We start from the raw sequence: 22,316 nt of genomic DNA on the forward strand, positions 1-22,316 counted from the left end.
TAAAATAGTTTATGAATTTTAAATACACTGTGTGCACAATTCTATTGGTCTGTTGTACGTATTATTAATTGAATTTAAACATTCAAAACTGTGTACAACAGATCTGAGAAAAGCAGCTGGCATTTAAGAAAAAAAATGGTTGTCACTCAGACAACAAATACAAAAAATATTCACATTATTTAAAAAGAAAAATATACAAATGTATACATTTACTTATAAAGACTAACAGGTGGGAACACATGACTGTGTGTCGTGAATCAAAATAGTGTCATCCAATCCTCCAGAATTTACACTGACTGCCAGTTAAATATCGCATCTGGTTTAAGATTCTCTTGTTTGTTTTTAAATCTGTCCATAAGATCTCACCCACTTGCATTAGTAATTTTATTCAGTTGAGTGGGTCCTCATATTCTCTTAGATCATCTTGCCAGCTGAAGTTACAGGTCCCCCCTTGTACTTCTAATAAACTCAGGGAGAGAGCATTTATGGTGGCTGGTCCTCAGCTTTGAAATCAGTTACCTGGTCACATTAGATGCCAAGAAACACTGGGGAGTTTTAAATGCGAGGTGAAGACCTTTTCATTTCAGAAGGCTTTTTATGTGTAATTGTGCACTCGGTGATTTTTAATGGTTCAATAGAAATTTAGATGTTTACCCTATGAATTTTGATGGTTTTACTTTATAATTGTATGGTATTGTAGTTTTGATTCTAACAATACGGTTTTATTCATCATGTAATTTGTAGTGTAATGCGCATTGGAACATATGTTTATGCATTTTGCGCAATATAAATGCCATTATTATTATTATTATTATTATACTGAAGCAGTCTCTATCTGTTGCAAAGGGAGGTTCAAAACAACATATGCTCATTGAAGGTAGAGCTGCAGCTTAAAACTTCAACAGACCAGTGAAAATATACATTGCAGTGAAGTCTGGACGGCTCAAGGAAGCTTATTCAAGAAAGCCTTTTCCCGACTGTATCACACAGTTTTCACATTATCTTTACACTCATATCTTTGCGTTTCGGCATGGCTATTCAATTTTTAAGCACACCGACGTGTGTTACCTGACGTTCGCTATGCTGAGAATGGTCGACTTGGAGGAAGTAGCGCTGTGCCTGCTTCCTTTACTTCTTCTCTCCTTGTTGCCGTCACCTCCCGGCGAGGCCGCCTTCAGGCTCGGCAGGGCCAGCGGCTTGACCCTGTCAGCCAGACGCAGTTCCTCGTTCTCCTCCCGGAGGTGGTTCACCTCCCGCTTGAGGTGCACAAACTCCCTGAAGTTCATCCCTTCCGTTTTCTCGGCTCTTGCTTCCTTCCCGGCGAGTTGCCTCTTCCTGAGCTCCTCCTGTAGTCTCTCAATGAAGACCAGCATCCTGTCCCTCTCGGAGAGCTCGTGTTCTAGCTCAGCCGTCCTGTCCTCCAGTTCCTCTCTGAGACCTCTTTCCATCTCGTGCTGCTCCGTGATCAGCTTCTGATACCCAGCAACCTCCTTAGTTAACTTGTGGACCTGCTTCTTTAACTTCTCGTCATCTGAGCTCCTCTCGGCCTTAGATTCCTCGGCGGATGCCAGGTCCTTCTCCAGCTGGCTTATCTTAAACGAGAACTCCTTGATCTTCTGCTGAGTCTCGCCCAGCTCGAACGTCAGCTGCTCTCGATGGGACTCGCAATCCTGAAGCTTGCCGGCATCGGCCTTCAGGCCAATGTTCTCGTTGGCCAGGCGGGTGCTCTCTGCAGTCAGACGCTCGTTTGCTGTCTTCAGTTCCAAAACCTGGGTGATGGTTTTGTCAAGCTGCTGGTTCAGAACCTTCAAATGACAAGAGTTAGGGGTGATTTTAGGGCTCCGAATCATGAATGCAAAAACTGCTACTCATCTCTGAGCCAGTTTGAGAAATAGCTCGTCAATGCCTGTTACGCTATAATTACAGGTGTAGCAATACGCAATCAAAATACATCTCTCCTGGGTTTTTTTAGTATTGTAAAATAAGAATTTTTTTCTGGTTAGCCTGAAACACAGGCAAACCAGACAAACTCACCCTGAGTACTCAGGGGCGGATCCGGGAATTTTTGCAGGGTGGGGGGGGGGGGGGGGGGGGGGGAGAAGGGGGGTTCAGACCTGTCAGATTTTTTTTATGTCCAATTGTTGCAGACAGTCGGACATATAGATAATGCAGCACATTGTTACTGATGCACTTATTGTTATAATGTTGTTTTTTGGGGGCGTCAGAGCGGTGGGGGGGGGGATGGGGTGGGGGGATGGGGGTGGGTGTTTACCCACAAACCACCCCCCCCCCCCTCCTCTGGATCCGTGTCTGGCACTGACCAGGAAAACTTCCAGTTTTGTCATTTTGGTGAAGTGTTAAATTTTCAAATCAGTGGGAAGTCTACATTGGAAACCTCGATTCCAGAATTTCATCCAAATAATTAGGTACATGTACATGTCAATTTCCCTTATAAGTCAGATTTACAGGTCTGAAGCCTACAAAAAGGGAAAAAAGTGTGGGGGGGGGGGATTCATTAAAAACAAACATAGCAAAAAACATTACTTGTTAAACCTGCCGAAGCAGCTGGTGAGTCATCGTATTTCAAATAGTTTCAACGAGCAATGAGGTACCAGTAATGAACATTTTAGGCACCTTCTCCAACGAAAGAAAATCATTATGCCACCAATTCGTGCATATATTCCAATCATCATATTTCCGAGTCAACAGAGATACCTATAAAACACCTCGGAATTCTGAGGTTGGCGCATCGGCACCAGAGAAGAAAAAAAAAGAAAAAAAAAATAATGTATGGAACCATGTCGGTGACAATCACTGTCAGTCATGCCTGGCCGGCCGGCTGCGACGGGGACCGGTGATGGCGGCCGTTACTCGCTCAAACACGCTTGGCCGACGCTCCATACATTTACCCCTTCACGGTCTGTTACCGTGAGTCAACTGACTCGTGGAGAAAGGGAGAAATGAAGACGGTGGTAGAAATCTCAACATCTCTCTGCCACTGCCCTCCACTAGTTGGTATGATCTGGCGGAGAGGGGGGGGGGGGTTTCGCTGGTGGTGGTCGGCCGTAACGATAATAATTGTTGCTAATGTACCAGTAGGAGCATCAGGGTCAAATGTAGTTTATGGCGCTGATGGGTTAGCAATTACTTGTGCAAACTTGATTCATATGGCTGGACAGTTGCACTGGTGTTGACAATTGTTAATTTGGCTCATGGCAAATATTGTACATTACAACTAGGTAATTCATCCCAAAAGGTTTTATTCTATTGGGAATTGTAACACTTTTATGAGGAATCTTGTCATACAGATCTGCTTTTTGACGAACAATGCTTAAACAGTTTCAGAAAACAAAATGGAATACAAAATTATACAAATCTTTCCAGTTCAGTGATATTAGAATCATAGTGGAGCATACACACTGCAATACAGGGACATACATGTAAAATGGTGAAGAACTTTAAAACAAATTCTCTTCCTTTTCCTTTTAAGAAAAAAAAAATGCTAGACAGTCAAGTAATAAATTTCTTTTCAAAGAAATAGCATGTACTGTTTAAGTAGGTCCGAAAATTCTTTTCCAACCAAACAGAAGTCAAGTACTGAACCTGCTACTCTATGACCATTGGTGGAGAACCTATCCATTCTTCGACTTATGATGGCGCTCTTCCATTTTCTGGTCTCCAGGGAGTGCATGGAAACTGTGCTATGTGTGCAACAGTGGACATGACCGTGACAGGCGATTCAACTTGTGCTTTCCCTCTATACCACACTGGGCATGCTATCAATTCTGTAATGAAGGCCCCCTTCAATGGTGAAAGCATTGCGCTAGCTATTGTTCAGATAATCCATCATGGGGCAGTACCATAGGTTTGCACAATAGCGTGCACAATGCGTTCGCCATTGAAAGGGGCCTTGTGTGTTATGTGTGTACAATGATCACGTGCCTGTATTGGTCTATAGAATGATAAATTGCTGACATTATCTTCAGATCATTACAGTTCATCACAGAGACAAGTTGTCAACTGATGACAAACATTACTACATACATGTATATAAAAATCAATAACAAAAAGTATGCGTGTATGGACTAAGAGTCCAAAGTGTGCCATTTTTCCTGTCCCCGTTACCTCTGTCCTTTTTAAGTTGCTATTCAAGTGTCGTTGAAAATGGCTCCAAACAATGTTTGTATTTGTTGGGTAGGTAGTTTGCTATTCATAATCACTCCGGGAGGACGACTGCATTAAGGAGTTCTTCCAGAATTATAAAAATCATAGATGTCAGATATATATCAGGGACAAGAAAATAAAAATAGACCCAAACTTTAGCTATAGATAATACCAGTATCTGTTTTCCTCATCCCAAGGAATTCATCACGTGAAGAAGAAAAGTACTCACGTCCAGTTTGAGGTCGTGCTTCTTCAACTGGTCCAACTGGTCCGTCAGTTTAGCGTTCTTCTCTTCGTGAGCGCGAATCAGAGCTTCCAGCTGCCAAACGAACCAAAAACAGGTTGTTTTTTTTTACCCTCACTTGAACATGAATTCACCGTTTTCTTGACAGATTCTATTGTGTGAGTGTCTGATCTGTTTCACTGGTAACCTTAACAATTGTGGCTGCCCCAATAAAGCCCACTTGTAACTGTCAGTCAGTTGGGGCAATTCTACAGTTAGTTTGAGCCAATTGTGACCTCCGATAAAAGGATGGACACCAATCTCAAAAGCCGAAAGGGGCAGGTTTCGTTTTGTAAAATTACAGATTTTTAAAGTACATTTGACAATTAATTGTTAGTGCTAAACCACAGGTGATATAGTTCAATGACAGATCAATGATACTTGTTTCAACCCCCCCCCCCAAAAAAAACACATTAAAAACAAAATTTCAAAAATTACAACTTGTAAATTCTGCAAACTGAAATTGTAGTTCAAAATTGAAAGTTTGTACATGTATATATGTCCGTGCTTTGCTGAAAACTTTTATTTTTATGCTAATTAGGAAGCGCCCTCACAGACACACCCTGTCGAATATTTCGCGCGCTTCATCATTATCTTTGTGAAGACTTGAGTAAGACGTGTTTTTGTATTTCTTCATCTTCACAGAAAATAAACTGCAGAACTCAAGGATCCGAGTCACAGACATATCATTTGACAAAAGTTGATAGTGTCACAGATCCATAACAAGTTATGGAACGAAGTATGTGTTTATGAATGCAAAGGAAAAATTATAATTTCTGTACTGAACTCTGGACTCCCATAACTGGTTATTGAAAAAAAAAAATTTAAAAGGGGGGGGGGGGTGCTGCTCTGCACTAAGATTAATATTGGAATTAAGCGTTTAAAAAGAAAATTAACTTATACAATCTGTATTATAACTTGGATTGATATGATTTTTTTTGAAGTTACTACCTCCCTGAAGTTTCAAATTTAGTGATTCACTTTGGTAATTCATTCTTTTTCACTTCAGAGTGCCAAACCACAAAGCACGGACATGTGAACTCCAAGAGAGATTCAAGGACTCATATCTTTTTTTCTGTAAGAAAATTTGATCAAAGGAGTGACAGTGTTTACAATCACAGTGTCATGAGCGGGACAAATAATGCAACTAAGTACTCGGAATTCCATTTGCGGAGAACTACAAAAGAATGATTTCCTAAATTTCAAGTTAGTGTGTGTTCAGTCGATTGCATTACGGCAGAGGTTCATTTCCCAGCAGTGTAAGGCTGCATACATCTTGTTTAAAAAAAAAAACCTGTAAGTCTTCTAATATGACAAGTGGGTATTTACATGACATTAAACAGTCACAATAGCGGACCGCACAGGTAGTTGTCCAAGCAGATTATACCAATAATAATTTTTTTTTGGCATGTATTTTCTAAAAGTGAGCCGGAATGATGTACGATATGCCATTCAGCAGGGCGGGAGAAAAGAGAGTTTTCAAAAGAAAAGTCGTTAGCATGGTAAATAATAATTTGATTAAAAGTCAGCTGTCTTTGTGCCGTGTACTTTTGCTCAAAAGGTCGTGTCAGATTTTCGGCTCAAATAGAATTAGCATTGACAGATGCAGATGAGGAGTTGGAAGAGGCTGGAGGGTTCCTGGGCGATCAGAGGCCCCGGTGAGTGGCCCGAGCATTATCTCCCTCCAACTGTTACACTATCCCTTGACGAGATCTCTGCATTAATTAAGAATATGACCCGTTCCGGGATGGTTGTCATAAATCACCTGGGGAGTTTATCGCCATTACGGATTCAGCCCTAACTGACGCATGCCTGCGCTGATAAGCTATCGCATGATCTAAGCGTTAATTACAGGTAGATCCCCAGTCATGCACTTTTCTCTCGTCATATTTCTTTCAACCGCGCTTTCTCTCTCTCTCTCTCTCTCTCACTCTTACGTGCTCTCTGTCCTTCCTCCTTGTTTCTTCATCTGAACATGACCGAGGGGCCCCGGAAAAACTTGATGTTGAAGTATTAAAAAGCAGGGGAGGGCTTTTAAGAGCGAGGCTACACCAAAAAAAAAAAAATTAAAGAGATAGAGAGGGGACAATATTACGGGTACTCTGGTTCAATAAGTGTTAATGGGGACACTCCACGTTCTCGGGAAAGATGGCGAGTGGATAAAAGCAACCCGGCAATTATCGCACCATCACACACAGGAACCTCAGAGTTGCTTGCAAAAATCCTCTCTCTCCATGATGAAGGGGACTGCACATGTGCTTATCAACTGTTACATGTTTTTTTTTTTTCTGGTGCTGTTGGGCAATACCTTGGGATTGAAGACAGTTTTACTGACAAACATCAGTCATGATTGCTGTCAGTTCATGGCTGTTATGTCTGGATATCTTACATAGGTTGATTCAAGAGATTGCAATTCATTATTTGAAATCTGTTCAACTGACTTCTCTTTGGGGGAGGAGGGAGGCATGTTGTAATTCAAGTTTGATCAACAAATTGTGTCCTTTTAAACAAGTGGAACATTTTGGAATATCTGTTCTCATGCTCATATTTTTCATTTTCAGTTTAAAATAAAATCAAGTCTTCAAAAATGCAAGATTCAATCTATCCAAAACAATGTTATATTAAAAAAAAGTTAGTGTTGGCTGAAAAAAAAATATCCAAAATTGAATCCCATTTCAAAAATAATCTTTTTCAGAACAAGGAGAAATGGGAAAAGTCTATAATGACACAAGTATGTAGTAAACGTGAATTGAGGTTCTCTTACACATATTTTTTACTCTAATTTTAGAGATATTTCTGTGGGTGTTGAAAATATTTGAGAATACCCATACTCTAACTCATTTTAAAAATCATTTGTTAACATTTTTTCAAAATCTTACTTGGGTGGGTGGGTGGGTGGGGGAGGGGTGGGGGAGGGGGATGGGGAGGGAATTTCAACGTCCAACTCAAATTCCAAAAATTCTTCCTCTTTTTCTACTTGCGTTTGCTGCAAGATTTGGGAGCCAATTAAACTGTGGCTTTCCGATTTACACGCTAGTGACGCCAACCCACGCACGATCGTCACGAATTTGTATTGCCGATTTTGCTAGGTGTTTCGTAACTCCCTTCCAATCCAATCAAAAAATCTGCACTCGAGTCATGCGATGTCCCCGTGTTCAGCTAATTGCGATCGAGACAAAGCTTTTATCGGGGAGGGCAAAGAAAAAGGGGAAAAAAGTGGAAAGGAAAGTTCATCACCTGCTTAATAAGTTCAGGTAACCCTGCACGTGCGTCCGTAAGGCCTCGGACATAACTGACTTTCTAACGAGGTAGGGAGATTGTAGCATTGGTACTAATTTCAGCATCCCACGTGCACAGGTGGACTAAGTTGCTGCTAATGGTTGGCCATGGAGCCGCACAAGGGACCGAGGCACCCAAACATTTTGGGGGAAAAAAAACCAAGAGTCTCTCCTGGATTGTACAAATCGTTCTTTCTGTTTTTTTTTTTTCCCCCCTTCGACTTTCGCACCTCAACACAACACAATTTGAGAAGAAGTTTTAAGAAAAGGGTTTGGAAAAGGGTTTGAATAGAGAGTTAGTCAGCTGTAACAGTTTAAGTTATCAATTTTTTTTTAACAGAAATATGATTTGTAAGGGTTTGATTCTGTCCATTTTTCTTCGACTCTGAAGAAGTGTTAGGTCAATTTCCCAGCTTGGCTGCTACTTGGCCGACAGTAGTGTTTGAAAAGTGCCGCGTCGCTCATGTTTGTCACCGGGCTCGTACACATATAGCTGCGTCCGTGAATCACTAGCTGGTCCGGAGTTTGTAAAGTTGAGGTATCAGGATCTTCTGGGAACCCATTTCAAAAAAATACTGAACCGAAAATATTGATCGAGATTTTTACAAACTTATAAAAGCATACATGGGTTGTTAACCCCCCCCCCTCCCTGAGCATACGTTTGATACACTTTTAAAAATGTTGATAAGCATGGATGACCCCATAGCCCGCCAGTTGAAACATTCAATCCGTCAATGCGTACCGGTACATGATCAGTGACAACTACCAATCTCAAAATGAATAAATCGCATGGTTATACTGCGCCGTGCGTCTTTGTAGTGAAACCCAACATAAAAAAATATAACATCAAACTTGTACAATTATAACTGATTACCTGGATTGAGAATTTTTTTTGGTCCGAGCCAAAGCTCAGTCTCCTGCCATCATCTATATGACGGGGAAAAGTGCAAAAGCCTGCGGACTTGTTCATCTTCGATCAACAAGCCTGAACAAGCTTCAATTTGACCGAGTACTAGTGGTCCCAGGAAGCACTAGTCAATGTTTACTTATCACTTCTGTTGCAAATTTTCTTTCTGGAAGGTGAGAGTTTTTTCGACCATTATTTCTTTCTTTTTTTCTTTCTTCTTCTCTCCCTCGATCTTTCCTCCTTTCATTTTCTTTCCGGATGAGGCTGTGTGCACTTGGAAGCGGCGTTAATGAAGCAGTGCTCGAGGGTACACAGGAAAAAGGGGGCCGGTTATGAGGGGGAATAAGGGATGAGTCTTTAAGAGAGAGAGATGTGATGAGCGGATACAAAAATCAGGGAGGGTCCATGCGTTCCTACTTCACAATGCTATTCTTTCTTTTTTAAGATAATGGGAATGCATGAATACATGTACGCATCAAGTTTGTATCTCTGTGGCACCACTGTCTCTCATCCAGCTATTTTGATACTTTAAAGGTACCGGTACTAGAGTAAATCATTTGCAGCTATCCAAAAAGTAACTGGCGAAATTATTGTTGAAAAGCTTCCTTGGTTTAAAGATAGTAAGGGGACTAAACTCCCTGTGAAATTATTCTTTCTAGCATGCTGTCATTTGAAAGAAAACGATAAAAGAAGGCCATTTCCAACGATGTGTCAATGGACGCATTTTTGGAAATTGCCATTAGTAATTGGTTTATAATTTGGCGAATCCGTGAATGGTTACGCGCAAAGTGTTGATACGACGGACATGCGCGCGGTTGCTATTATTCGTTGGTTCAATGCGTGACATCGCGTAGCTGCAATCCCGTCACGTGAGAATGCGTCACAGACCCTGCTTTCGGGCGCAATTCAAAACATGACTCTGCAACTTTTGAATTGAAATCAAGATCGTAGAATATTGTGTTCTCGGAACATACAGCATTCACTGAGCTAAAACTTCATCAAGTTAGTTGTAAATTAAGCGCCCAAACGAAAAAAAATTTAATGACAAATGATCTACCCTACCTTTAAGAAACTGGGAATGCATGAATACATGTGTGCATTAAAGGGAATATACAACATTTGCAAACATTGGAAAACAAAACCAACACATTTTTACGAAATACATGTACCTTACTACTAAATACTAGGATGTTGGTAAATGACAGTGTAAAGCATACTGTAAAATTATGGCACCTGGTGTGAAGTCATTTCAAGAAAAGTGGTATTTTGTATAAATTTCCAACGGTGGTCGGCCGACCACCGTTGGAAAAACCTAATTATTTTTCAACTACTGCTCCAAATTTACCAATTTTTTTCAGTCCAAATTTTGTTTGCTATTGGTTACATGTTCATGAACGGGTGCAGGCCAGCTAGACTGGTTTTCTTACCTTACAATTTTCCGGTATCTATAAATTGATTCATTTCATCTTTTGTGGAGTCAGGGAATCAGACTACTTGAAAATGTTTGTTTTTCTTGGTTTTTCCAGCATTTTCGAACACAAAACTTCAAACTTGGCAGTGTAACAATATTTGATCTATTATACTAACCCCTCAAATAGTTCATTTCTGAAAATTACAGCAAAATCCATTGATGTACATTCCCTTAAATTTGTATCACTGTGGCCCCACTGTCTCATCAAGTTATTTTGATAGGCCTACCGGTACTTTAAAATGCGGTAAGTGTTTGAAGATGACAGGATCTTTTTGAAAGGTCTCAATTTTTGTAAACACTTGTCACGGATGGAATCCAATTTGAAACACTGAAAACATGTCTACTTGGGATAGATATTGTTGCTGTTTCAGTCTGCTGGAACAAATTTTTCTTTTTAAGAAAGGAATTTCAAAGAGGGGAAATAAATATTAATTAAACTGAAGAGACCAAGAAACAAGTCTTTTTTGACCGGAATGTAGAAAATGCATCATGAGGATTAAAGGGAATGTACATCATTGGCTTTTGCTGTAATTTTCAGAAATGAACTATTTTGAGGGGTTAGTATAACAGATCAAATAATGTTAAACTGATACGTTTGAAGTTTTGTGTTCGAAAATGCTGGAAAAACCAAAAAAAACAAAAATGTTCAAGTAGTCTGGTTCCCTGACTCCACTAAAGATGAAATGGATCAATATATAGATGCCGGAAAATTGCAAGGTAATGGAACCAGTCTAACTGGCCTGTACCCGTTCATGAACATGTAACCAATAGCAAACAAAATTTGGACTGAAAAAAAAATGATAAATTTGGAGCAGTAGTTAAAAAATAGTTAGGTTTTTCCAACGGCGGTCGGCCGACCACCGTTGGAAATTTATACAAAATACCACTTTTCTTGAAAATGACTTCACACCTGGTGCCATAATTTTACAGGATGCTTAAGACTGTCATTTACCAACATCCTAGTAAGGTTTTTGGTAAAAAAATTGGTAGTTTTGTTTTTTGATGTTTGCAAATGTTGTATATTCCCTTTAACATGGTTGCTGTCAAGTGTTGAATGTAAATTTGTAAGAACGGAATGCAGTAATTTTCATGTCAATATCTGCAATACCATAAAACAAGTCAATCATAAAAAAGTGAATTTTAAATTCTGTACTGTGCCATGCCAAGGAAATACTTAATCAAGTGTTTGTGACTTCCCGCCCTCCCCCCCCCTTTTTTTTTTAAAAACTTCAGCTGAAATAGGTTTTAAAATAGCCTGTGTAACTGTAACTAAACTTATGTTCACCTTCAAAGTGGTTTCAAATACATTTCATTCACTCACAAGATTCCCAGTCATACCACTTTTGTTTCCTTGATAAAAACAAAACCACCCCACGGGGAAAAAAAGTTCTGAAATTCTTTCTGGTGGTTCAATTTTCCTAAGAAAAAGTTACCAAGTTTCACCCAAGGACTTTTTCTAAGCAGGCCCCTAATAGTCATTTAACATCACCCACTGTGCGAGTTGTACACATTTTATGAACCCACAGGGTCTGGGAATGACATATACATACCAGGCAGACAAAACAATAAAAAAAAAAAAAAAGAGGAAAAATCTGGTGGCTAATTAGAAGGCCGGTGTGACCTCCGCAGGGTAAAGATCAAAGGATAAGAGCCCTTGTGTAGCACTGTCTACTGATTGCCAATCAAAGATTCCGGGTCCCAGACAAGCTGTAAACAGTCTTTGTCTGGCGGGCTGCCCATTAACTACAATGAGTTCCACATCTGTTAAGTTTATACAATAATAACCAGCCAGCCAATCATCAGTGGTAAATGGGGGACAGTAGTTAAAAAAAAAAAAAAAAAAAAAATCCCAATAGACTTTTTTTTTTCTTGGGGGAGTTTTTTTTGTTTCGGTGGTTATGCTGGGCAAGGCCATCTGAAGCATTAAAGGGAAATAAAAGAAACGCAGGGATGTGTGAGGAGGGCCCTTATGGATGCTATTATCCACGTTGGGGTGATTAACGCTGCGGGAGGGACATTAGAGTTTTCTAATTAAAACACCAGCCAAGGATAACTGCTAACTATGAAAGCTGTTGGGATTACCTCAATTAGGGAGTGAGACATGAAACAGGTAGTGTTACAAGCCTGTACACAGGGCAAGGGTGAAAACAAAAAATCACATTTTTTGGTGGTTGAGCAAACAGAAATCTGATTGAAGCAAGATTTTTTATTCCAAACAGGTAGCCAATATAACTGTACATGTTCTCTTCCTCTTTTTCCATAAGCACATGTACTACATTGTATATACATTAGTATTACATTGTATAACATTGAATTATTCCCTGGAAAAAACAACACATTTGTACAGTGTTTGGCAGTTTTGAGCAATACTGGGAACAACATTCAGGGCAGTTTGGGGCAGCCCAGCTACTAACAGGTTGAAACTTATCATCACACATAATTAAATGTATTGACTTTTCAGCCCCACTTAAGAGCTTTTCATATTATTAGACAAATCTCAGGGTTGAAAACATGCAACTTTCACACTTGAAAATTTTCAACCCTGCGTCAACCCTGAGATTGATTTCATCCCGGGTTGAACTCAACCCTGCTCCAGACCTTCAAAACCGTAGTAACAGAGTGAAATAAGTTTGGTTTGCGTGAAACAAGTGTGAAACGACACGGGGTGAACATGGGGTTGAAAAATAACAAAAATTCAACCTGGGGTGACACTGGGTTCGCATATACAAATATAAATATATTAGCATTTACTAAGTCACAGGGTGGGGTCCCAGCAAGAGATTGAGATTATTTTTTTGTTACAACAGTTCCACCCCTTCTGCTACCCTTCCAAAAGATGGACCGAGGAAGTGTCAATTCCCAAACCCGGGGCCATTGTAGCCAACAGAAAAGGGAGCAGTTTTATTTGCACTAAAAAGATGCCCATAATCCCCACTTGGGGTCTTAAAAATGTGACCCAAAACCCACCAAGGTTAGGGCAGTGTTAGGGAGAACAACAGTGGATGCCTTTACAATGATTGTGTTATCAGATGAGAATATTAACTTGTCTTGAAAAGGAGGGGACTGCTAGTCCATTGAAGCCTACTGTATATAATTGTACCTCCATTGTATCTGGGTTGTAAATACTGCGTCTATTTTCTTCTTAATGAAAGATATCAATAAAAGGGAAAGTTATTTCCAGACCTTCAAAAGTTATTTCTATCATTGTGCGGGGGAGTCAGGTTGGCGTAGCAGCACTTTCCTCGCCTTCCACCGCTGTGACCCAGGTTCGAATCCTGCCTGGGCCAACATGTGGATTGGGTTTTCAGTCCCTGCCTGATTCTGTGGGTTTTCCCCAGAACATGCTTCTGGGGTTTTCCTCCCAGCTCTAAAAAACTGTAATTTCTCCTCATTGTCTCCTCTCTACAGGTTTCTTCAGGCTTGCGAACTACAGTGCCTAAGGCGCTTTTGAGGAATCCTTGGTTCCATTACAAAAAAAATAATAATAATACTGATAAAATCAGAGAGTTCCTGTAAGTTTAAAGTAGACCTACATCATGAAAACTGTACGAAATTTAGCTTGGCACTATCGCTCATGAGTACATATATGTAAAATTAATTCTTGACAAACATGAAGAAGAAAAATGTATGCCTTCATGCAATGAAGTGAAAGCCAGTTGAGGGCTGCAGAGTTTCACACATTTAGTACAATTAAGGGGAACGCAGGTTTGGTGTGCAACCTTTCTTTTCCAAAGTTAGACTAATCCAAAAAAGAAGAAGAGTGGCTTATGATCGACAACAGAGGGCGCCTCCATCACATGGCAGGCAATTGTGCCCAGCAGAGTTCTAACAGAGAAGTCCAGTCATCAGACTTCCAGCAGATACACTTATGTGTTCTTTTCCTATTTTGCTGGACTTCAAGGGCCAGCCTATTGTTCTCTGATTGATTGAGTCCACTGAAGATACTGACTTGATAAGAGTACAGAGAACCGCAGAAGGAAGTCACTCGAAGCCACTTGAAGCCATATTGGGGAGACTGGTCGGTGTCCTGAAAAGGACAACTTGCCGTCAGTTCGGTATATCGATGAAGTAGTCCAGGTCAAAGATCATTGGGGATAAAATCGCTGACGCGTTGTTTCATGATGTTACGCGATGTTATATGATTAACGTGTGTGCGTCGTGCGACTGTCTTCTCGATGAGTGTTCGATTATCCCAAATGACCAGTGACCCATATCAATCTGACCATGCGCAGTTGAAATACCAAACTGGGTTAGGCCAAAAAAAAAAAGTCTCCGGTTTCTGGTATGCGCGCGCGTCGCCATAGCCATGCGCGTCGGCAAAATGAAAAAGTTTTTTTTCCAATGAAAGATGATGTCTCAAAACCGCCAAACTCACTGGTTTGACTGGAAACCTGCTGCTGCACAATTTTAACGTGTTTTTAGATGGGGTTATGATCGAGAATAAGCTTTATGTGGCCTCTCTGGTCTCACATAATATTTGCACTAACTTTAGTCGGGCACCATTTGCAGTCATCAGCCGACATTTGAAGCAAAAAAAAAAAAATGAATAAAGCCGCGTCGCCGCACCACTTTTTGGGCAAGCTCCATACCAGAAACCGGAGACTTTTTTTTGTTTGGCCTTATACTAGACCATTATCGTGTTGCAGCTATTTGATTTTTTCCCATTCAAATAAGTGTAACCAAAGCGAGGCTGGAAGGAAAAATAGTCTGGCTCTGTTCTGCGCAAAAAATATTAGCATTCAGTACTGTTATTGGATACAGGGAACATGACTAAAATGGTGGCAGCATTACAAAAGGTCTGTTGTAACCATGGAGGAAGGAACTCCTCCATGTTGCAACCAATGGCTGAACTGCAAGTCTGAATAGTTTCACTTAAGTTTCATCCACTCAAAAGATGTTTCTGAATAAGCAAGACAATTTTCACACTCCACTACTAGCCTTCATATTCAACATCTCAAATAACTTTTTTTTCTCAATTAATGCATTTCAACCCCCATTATATTCCCAATAAATTCCTGAGCGTGCAGCCAGCCTCCAATAGGCGCCACCAACTATAATATATCACATGCACATTATTCCTTAATGGGTTATACAGTCTGGGTATTTAATTCCTTCTTTTTTTTTTCCTTCTTTTTTTTTATTAGCCCAGGGCCAGCCTGAGCATTGGTTTCCTGCGCCAACACTTTTTTCATCCTCTTTAACATCTTTTTTTTCTTTCTTTCTCCTTTGCTTATTGCCAAACAGCAGTTCAAAGACCTCCATTATTGTCCCAGGGACTACATAATAACCACATTTTTGTTAAGATTTATGAGAAAATCCAAGGATTTTTTTTTTTTTTTTTTTGGTTAATAGCTTGAGCTGTGATTCATTAAGTCCTGCATGTAGCTACAATGATGATCTCGTAATGACCACTGGCACACCTGATTTTTTTTTTTTTTTTTTTTTTAATCACTGGGCTAGAGATTTTTCAAGCTAATTCCCTACCGGCCTTGCAATGTCCTGCAAGGGAGGCTGCTTGACTAAAGCCCACATCCCAACAATAATGGATTTTTTTTTTTAAAGAGTGTCAAGAAGTTGTAAACAAGTTCTTTAAGATAAGAGGGAGAGAATGGGCCGGGGAGCAACGAGATCTCTTGAATTTCTTGAACCGCCTGCTTGCCTTCCCCCAAATTAATTGACAGAGGCAGTAGTAGTAGGTCACTACATGGGGAGGGGGTGGGGCAGGGGGAGAGGGATTTTGGGACGGGAAGCTTAGGGGATTAGGGATGATCCAGCCCCAAAAATATCCTTTGCTGCCCCCCCCTCCCATTCCCCACCCACAAACATACCCCCATTATCAGTATTGCTACAACAGCTTTGATACAGCTGCCACAATTTTTTGCTTATTTTTTAAATTTAATTCATGCCAGTTATAAATATCTGCTGGTGAAATGACGGCAGTAAATTGTCAAAATTCAAAAACGCTTGGTGTCAATTTGTAAAGAGGTAATATTTTAAAAAAATAAGAGGTAACATCAAAAAACAAACTACCAAATTATTTAAAAATACCTCACTTGACTGTTAGTGAATAATGGTCTCAAGCATCCCGTGAAATCATGGCAACTTGTGTGCTGTCATTTTCAAGAAAAATTGAGTTTTTGTATCAATTTCCAACGATGGTCGGCCGACCATTGTTGGAAAAATAAAAGAACTTTTTCAAATGCTGCCCCTAATTTACAAAATTTAGTTTGTTATCAGGTGCAAGCCAGCAAGTGGTTTCCTGACCTGACAACTCCCCGATGTCTATAAATTGCTCTGTTTTGTCTGAAGTAGGGTCAGGGAACCAAACTACAAGAACAGCATTTTTTTCCTACATTTTTCCAGCACATGTATATGAACACAATACTTTAAACAGGTCAGTGTGCCAATATCTGCTATAAAATACTAACCCCCAAATCCATCAATTTCTCAAAATCACAGCAAATGCAAATATTGTTACCTTTAAATCACAAGCTTTTAAGCCTTAAGCTACAAAGTTTGAGGACTTGTTCTCCCCCCATTACTTCACTGTGCATTACTTTATTTTATTTTTAAAATAAATGGATGTTCTTTATGAGGAATCAATTCTTTATGAATCAAGTCAAAAATGTCTGAGCAACATGTTCGACTCCCCAGAAAATTTTTCTTTTCATAAAATCTCATCCTGACACTACTCAGCTTCTAGTAAAAGTGGATACATATATACATGTAATTTTCCTTGCTTTGTTTTTTACTGTCAAAAAAGGCCCAAGTGGTCTTTCATGGGAACAAAACTAATTGCAGCCGATGATTTCTCAGCTGAAATCTGTTTTAACGGGACCGCGGAGAACAAACAACTTCTTCGCAAAAGACTACAGAGACCGAGGGAACGGGGAAGTGGCTTATTGGTCCCCCTGGAACCACTAGGACCCCCGACTAAAGACGTCTTTCTTTGCTTCAGCTGTTTGGTGGAGGGGACCCGACGGAACCAAATGTACACATCCCATCATTTATTGCTATTATTCAAGTTTCAGGGGAATTTTGGTCCAACTGTCGTTTTCTTTTTGTCCATCTTAATGAGACGCGGCCGGAGCGAGATTCCCTGAAAACTGAAGGAGTAATGATCGGCGAGATATTCCACAAGGACTTCAGGGAATGACGTGGGATAAGATTTAAGTAAGAGACAGTTTGCTTTTGTCTGCAGGAGCTGAGGGACTGCCATGTCCTTCGGAAGTTTAAATTAAGGCTAGAAAGTTACATATGTGTTCTAATTAAGGATGAGAGTAAGACTTCCGCACACAAAAAACCTTCTACGTTTTACATAGTATAAAAAGAAAATTCTCCACTCACTTAAAAATTAAGTTGCTGTATAACAAAGGTGACAGCAATATAACCGAGATACATGAGAATAATACCTAAACGTTCGCCCATGCCTGTGTATGCTATTGCAATTTTGCTTAAATTGTGTGGTGCATTATTGCCACTTTTTCTGCAAAAATGTTTGTAAAAATGGCATTTACCGGTATTTTGCACAATGCAACAAAGATTAATTAATTAAGCAATTTTTTAATATTTTGTTTTTATTTTGAGGGGGGGGGGGGGATTGGGGGTGCAAGTGATCATTGTTGACAAATCTTATTCTTATGTGAAAACACTGGTTTCTATACATAACGCTTTTGACTAAATTTGTGTTCGAATGATCCAAAACAATGAAGTATGAATGGTTAACAGTGGGATAATAAATGTTGGAAATCTATAACGTGAAATCGAAAAGTGGTCTCTTTGCATGCAGCAGCGTTAGGTGGGGCTTGTGCCCCCCCCCTTCCCTCCCCACAAATTCCCAGTGCTCTCCCATGTGCCCCCCCCCCCCCCACCAAAAATCTGAAATTTACCGCTTGTCAAGGGAGTGTCTTTTTAAAGTATTTGTTTGAGTTGATTATATTTGCCTTCCCTTATGGCCGTACGACCTTATGAATTTTTTTCAAATTTGCAGCACTTGCGGTGACCGGTGGCCTGAAAATTTGGGGGAAATGTTGTTGTTGGTTCCGCCCTGGTGGCCCCTCATAATATACTGGTGTCCCACCCCCCCCCCCCCCCCCCCCCCCCCCCACTGAAAAAAAAACTGGCTACGCCACTGGCTAGGTGGCGCACTGTATCATCGTTTGCTCCATTACAGTTTTGTAAAATGAACCGAAGCGTGAATTAAGTCAGCAATGACTGGCCATAAAATGAACAGGAAGGGCCAAGTCTGCAGACGTGTCACTTGCCATTTACCAACCCACCCCATCACCCGAGAACCACAGGTTCTCAGAGAGCGTTCTAATCCCCATCAAAATTAAGCAATTAAGATACCCTCCCCGGACCGATCCTCCCAATCCCTAAACCCAGGCAGAGCGCTCCCGTCCTGCAGAGAGTGCTCTTGGTAATTAAAAATCCAGAGGAAATCTGCATCCCGAAATCCCAAATCTTCCTGGCCAGTTTGTGCGAGTGACAAATTTCCTCGTGCTAAAAGCATCTCAGGGTTCATATCTCCGCTGGTCTTAAGCGGTGATTAGCTGCCAGGCAAAAATAATGCAATTAAGTCGTTCGGTAAATTACATTAAATGCCTCTCCTTCTGATAACAAAAAAAAGGAAAGCCATATGGTAGAACAATAACAGAAAGGAAAAGTGAAGGCAAATGAGGAAGGAATTGGACAGCGGTGAATTTATGGACCGAAATGAAATTAAGCATTAGTGGCAGAGCAAGTATAAATCTTTCCTATTTCGAGGACAATTGCAAAGAGAATGGAATTTGGCTCTTGGTTGTCCCTAAAAATGATCGGGGTTGTTATTTAATAGCAGTTATTCTGATCACCTCGGATGAAGTCATTATTGTTTTTCTCGATGTGCCGGTCACTAATAGCCGATACATACTGTACCGGTACATGCACATGTATGTGTCATGTTTTTATGTGACTTCACACTTAGTGATTCACTTACAAGTCATAACAGGGGTTGAACTCAAACCATACCGGGTAGGGCAAATCATGGATCACACATTGGCAAAATAGAATTTAAAGGGAATGTACAACATTTGCTTTTACTGCAATTTTCAGAAATACATGGATTTGGAGGATTAGTATATTATATAGCAAATATTGTTAAACTGACTTGCTTCATGTTTTGGGTTCGTCGATTTGTGAAAATCCAAGAAAACCAACCATATTCTTGTAGTCTGGCTCCCTGACCCCACTTAAGATGAAACGGAGCAATTTATAGACTTTGGGAAATTGTTAGGTCAGAGAATCAGTCTAGCAGGCTTGTACCCCTTCACAGGTGTGTAATCAATTGCAAAGAAAATGCGGAATAACTAAATATGAAAAACTACGGTAGGAGCACTTTTTAAAAAAAAGAAGACAGTTTTCTCCAACGATGGTCGGCCGACCAGTGCTGGAAAAATACAATTTTTCTTGAAAATGTCAGCACACCAGGAGCCACGATTTTACAGGATGCTTTGGACTGTCAGGGCCTAACAACCCAGTAAGATATTTCGTGATAATTTGATCATTTCGTTTTTTGATGTTTGCAAATGTTGTATCTTCCCTTTTTGAGGTACCAATATACCGGTACAACATTTGCAGACATCAAAAAACAAACTAACAAATTATTATGAAATGACCTACTTGGCAGTAAGTGAATAATATAGTCTCAAGCTTCCTGTGAAATCATGTCACCCGGGTGTAGTGTCATTTTCGAGAAAAGTCAAATTTTTGTATCCATTTCCAACGATGGTTGGCCAACCATTGTTGGAAAAAAACTGACTTTTTTTTCAAATACTGCCCCCAATTTACCAAATTAAGGCTGCATCCGAATCAGCTGTCTTGAGCTACTGGTAGGTCTAGGTCTGCGCCCATTGAAAAAATGTGGGGGCGCGCTGACAATAAACCTAGCCGTAGCTCTGGAAGCCCGTTTGGGACACGGCCTTAGTTAGTTACACATCCCTGAACGGGTGCAAGCCAGCTAGTCTGGTTCCCTGACCTGACAATTCCCCAACATCTATAAATTGCTCTGTTTATGTCTGAAGAAGGGTCAGGGAACTCGACTACAAGAACAACATTTTTTTCTTGGTTTTGCCAGCATACATGTACATTTGTATGAACACAAAACTTTAAACAGGTCACTTGTAACAATATTTGCTATAACATACTAACCCCTAAATCAATCCATATTTGAAAATTACAGCAAAAGCAAATGTTGTAAATCACCTTCAACAATATTCTTATATTACAATATATTCTTTTAATACTAGAAGCACTTTCCTACAAATGAAGCAAGTATTGAAACAGCAAATAGCAATCATCTATAACAAATTATCCCCCCCTTTTTTAAATTTTAATTTTGCTCAACATCTGGCCTTGAATGGAAGAACTACCTGTTTGGCTTCTAATACAACATATGAAAAACATTCTGAAAATGTAATCTTGTATTTAATACAAACGATATCATGGCAATGATCGTTCTCGGCAAGTACCAAGGCATTTAGTAAGAATACGATTTTAAATCGAAAACACTATTTTTATACGGTCCTTGTTTTAAAGTTGTTAAGTTTTTGAACGTGTTAAATGTACAAGTCTTTTTCCCCATAGAGCTCTGCCGTATATATATTTGCATGATCTACGTGAACAGAAAATCAAGTTCTCAATTTCTGTGGTTATACTGAATGATTTCAGATCGCGAGGCTTTTTAGCTTGAGCATCACAAACACAAAACTGAAATTGTAACAATTTCCTCTTCTTTTTTTTACTTCAGAACTACATACTGTGTATTTGGTTCCTGTCATTTATTTCTGGGGGTGTGATGCATCTCAACAACAGAAACTGCATGTTTTCGTTCAAAATTACAAATTTTTGGGTAGTTGTCAAAACATGAAATAGCTGATGGGTAATATGCACGTAGGTCCTGTCATGTGGACATAAATCCACCGCAAATGTATGCAGTAGTGAATGTTTTGACAACAAAATGTAACACAAATGCACAAAAATCGATACGGGATAATGTTACCATGACAATAGGGGTTGCACATAACTATGCCACGTAAGAGTTTGCATCAATGTGGCCTGTCTCCAAGGGTTACTGAAGCAGGCAATTTAGAAGAATTAAAGCGCATCCTTGGACATTAATAAGACGGAGCAAATTGGAGACTGCAATATGGCTTCATCTTTCTTATTTGGAAATATTTGGGACATTTAGGGTATTTTAATATTTATATTGGCCAAAATGTGCGTGCCGAGACTTTTTTTGAATGAAGATTTTTTTGGAGGCTTTTCGGAGTCTCCCTAACCATCTTTGAGAAAAGTGCGAAAATTCACCTGTCACATCTGAAAGGGAATATATACAACATTTGCAAACATCAACAAACAAAACTACCAAATTATTATGAAACACCTTACTGAACTGTAAGTGAATGACTGTCTAAAGCACCCTGTAAAATCATGGCACCTGGTGTACTGTCATTTACAAGAAATGTGGTATTGGTATCAATTTCCATCGCTGGTCGGCCAACCAGGGTTGGAAAAAAAATGGCTTTTTTTCCAAATACTGCCCCAAATTTACCATATTAAGTTAGTCCGCATTTTGTTGATAATCGATTTCACACCTGTGAATGGGTAAAAACCAGACTGACCTACAACATGTACAAATCTATCTTTTTCTGAAAATTACAGCAAAAGCAAACGTTGTGTATTTCCTTTAAGTCAATGCCTGCAGGGGAGTAATATGAATTCGATCCCAGAAAACAGAATTTCTTTCTTTCTTATTTAAATAAACAAGACAGGAAGAAAAAAAAATTGACCAAAATCTTATCTAAAGAAAACCTGATTGCAGTCAAAGAAGCAAAAGCTTACCTGTTCCCGATCTTGAAGCCATTGCGTTTCTGCCTCCAGTTTTGAGGACACTAACCGCATAATCTGGAAGGAAATATATTGAGGACATTTTAAAGGTAAAGTTTATCATTTGCAGCTATCCAAAAAGTAACTGACAAAATAATTGTTGTAAAGCAACTTGGTTTTATGGTAGAAATGGCACTAAACTCCCTTTGAACTGATTCCTTCTGGCATGCTGTCATTTTGAAGAAAACAATAAAAAGAAGGTCATTTCCAAAGATGCGTCTACAGATGCATTTTTGGAAATTTCCATAGTTCGTTTTTAAAGGGAAAATACAACATTTGCAAACATCG

At 39.8% G+C, this 22,316-nt stretch overlaps 1 protein-coding gene across 1 annotated transcript in view; it reads right to left on the reverse strand.

Moving 5' to 3' along the window:
- Nucleotides 1-277: 277 nt before the first annotated feature.
- The window catches only part of LOC119739334 (CAP-Gly domain-containing linker protein 1-like), a 41,509-nt gene continuing 19,470 nt past the window's right edge, over nucleotides 278-22,316 (reverse strand). The window contains exons 3-5 of the mRNA XM_038214225.1: nucleotides 21,984-22,046; nucleotides 4,394-4,483; nucleotides 278-1,805 (exon numbers count right to left, since the gene is read on the reverse strand). Coding sequence (XP_038070153.1) covers nucleotides 1,065-1,805; nucleotides 4,394-4,483; nucleotides 21,984-22,046 — 894 coding nt within the window. The 3' untranslated portion in view covers nucleotides 278-1,064. The remainder of the gene's footprint in view (nucleotides 1,806-4,393; nucleotides 4,484-21,983; nucleotides 22,047-22,316) is intronic.

This window comes from Patiria miniata, unplaced genomic scaffold (assembly GCF_015706575.1).
Source record: "Patiria miniata isolate m_02_andy unplaced genomic scaffold, ASM1570657v1 HiC_scaffold_30, whole genome shotgun sequence".
In the NCBI taxonomy this organism is placed as follows: domain Eukaryota; kingdom Metazoa; phylum Echinodermata; class Asteroidea; order Valvatida; family Asterinidae; genus Patiria; species Patiria miniata.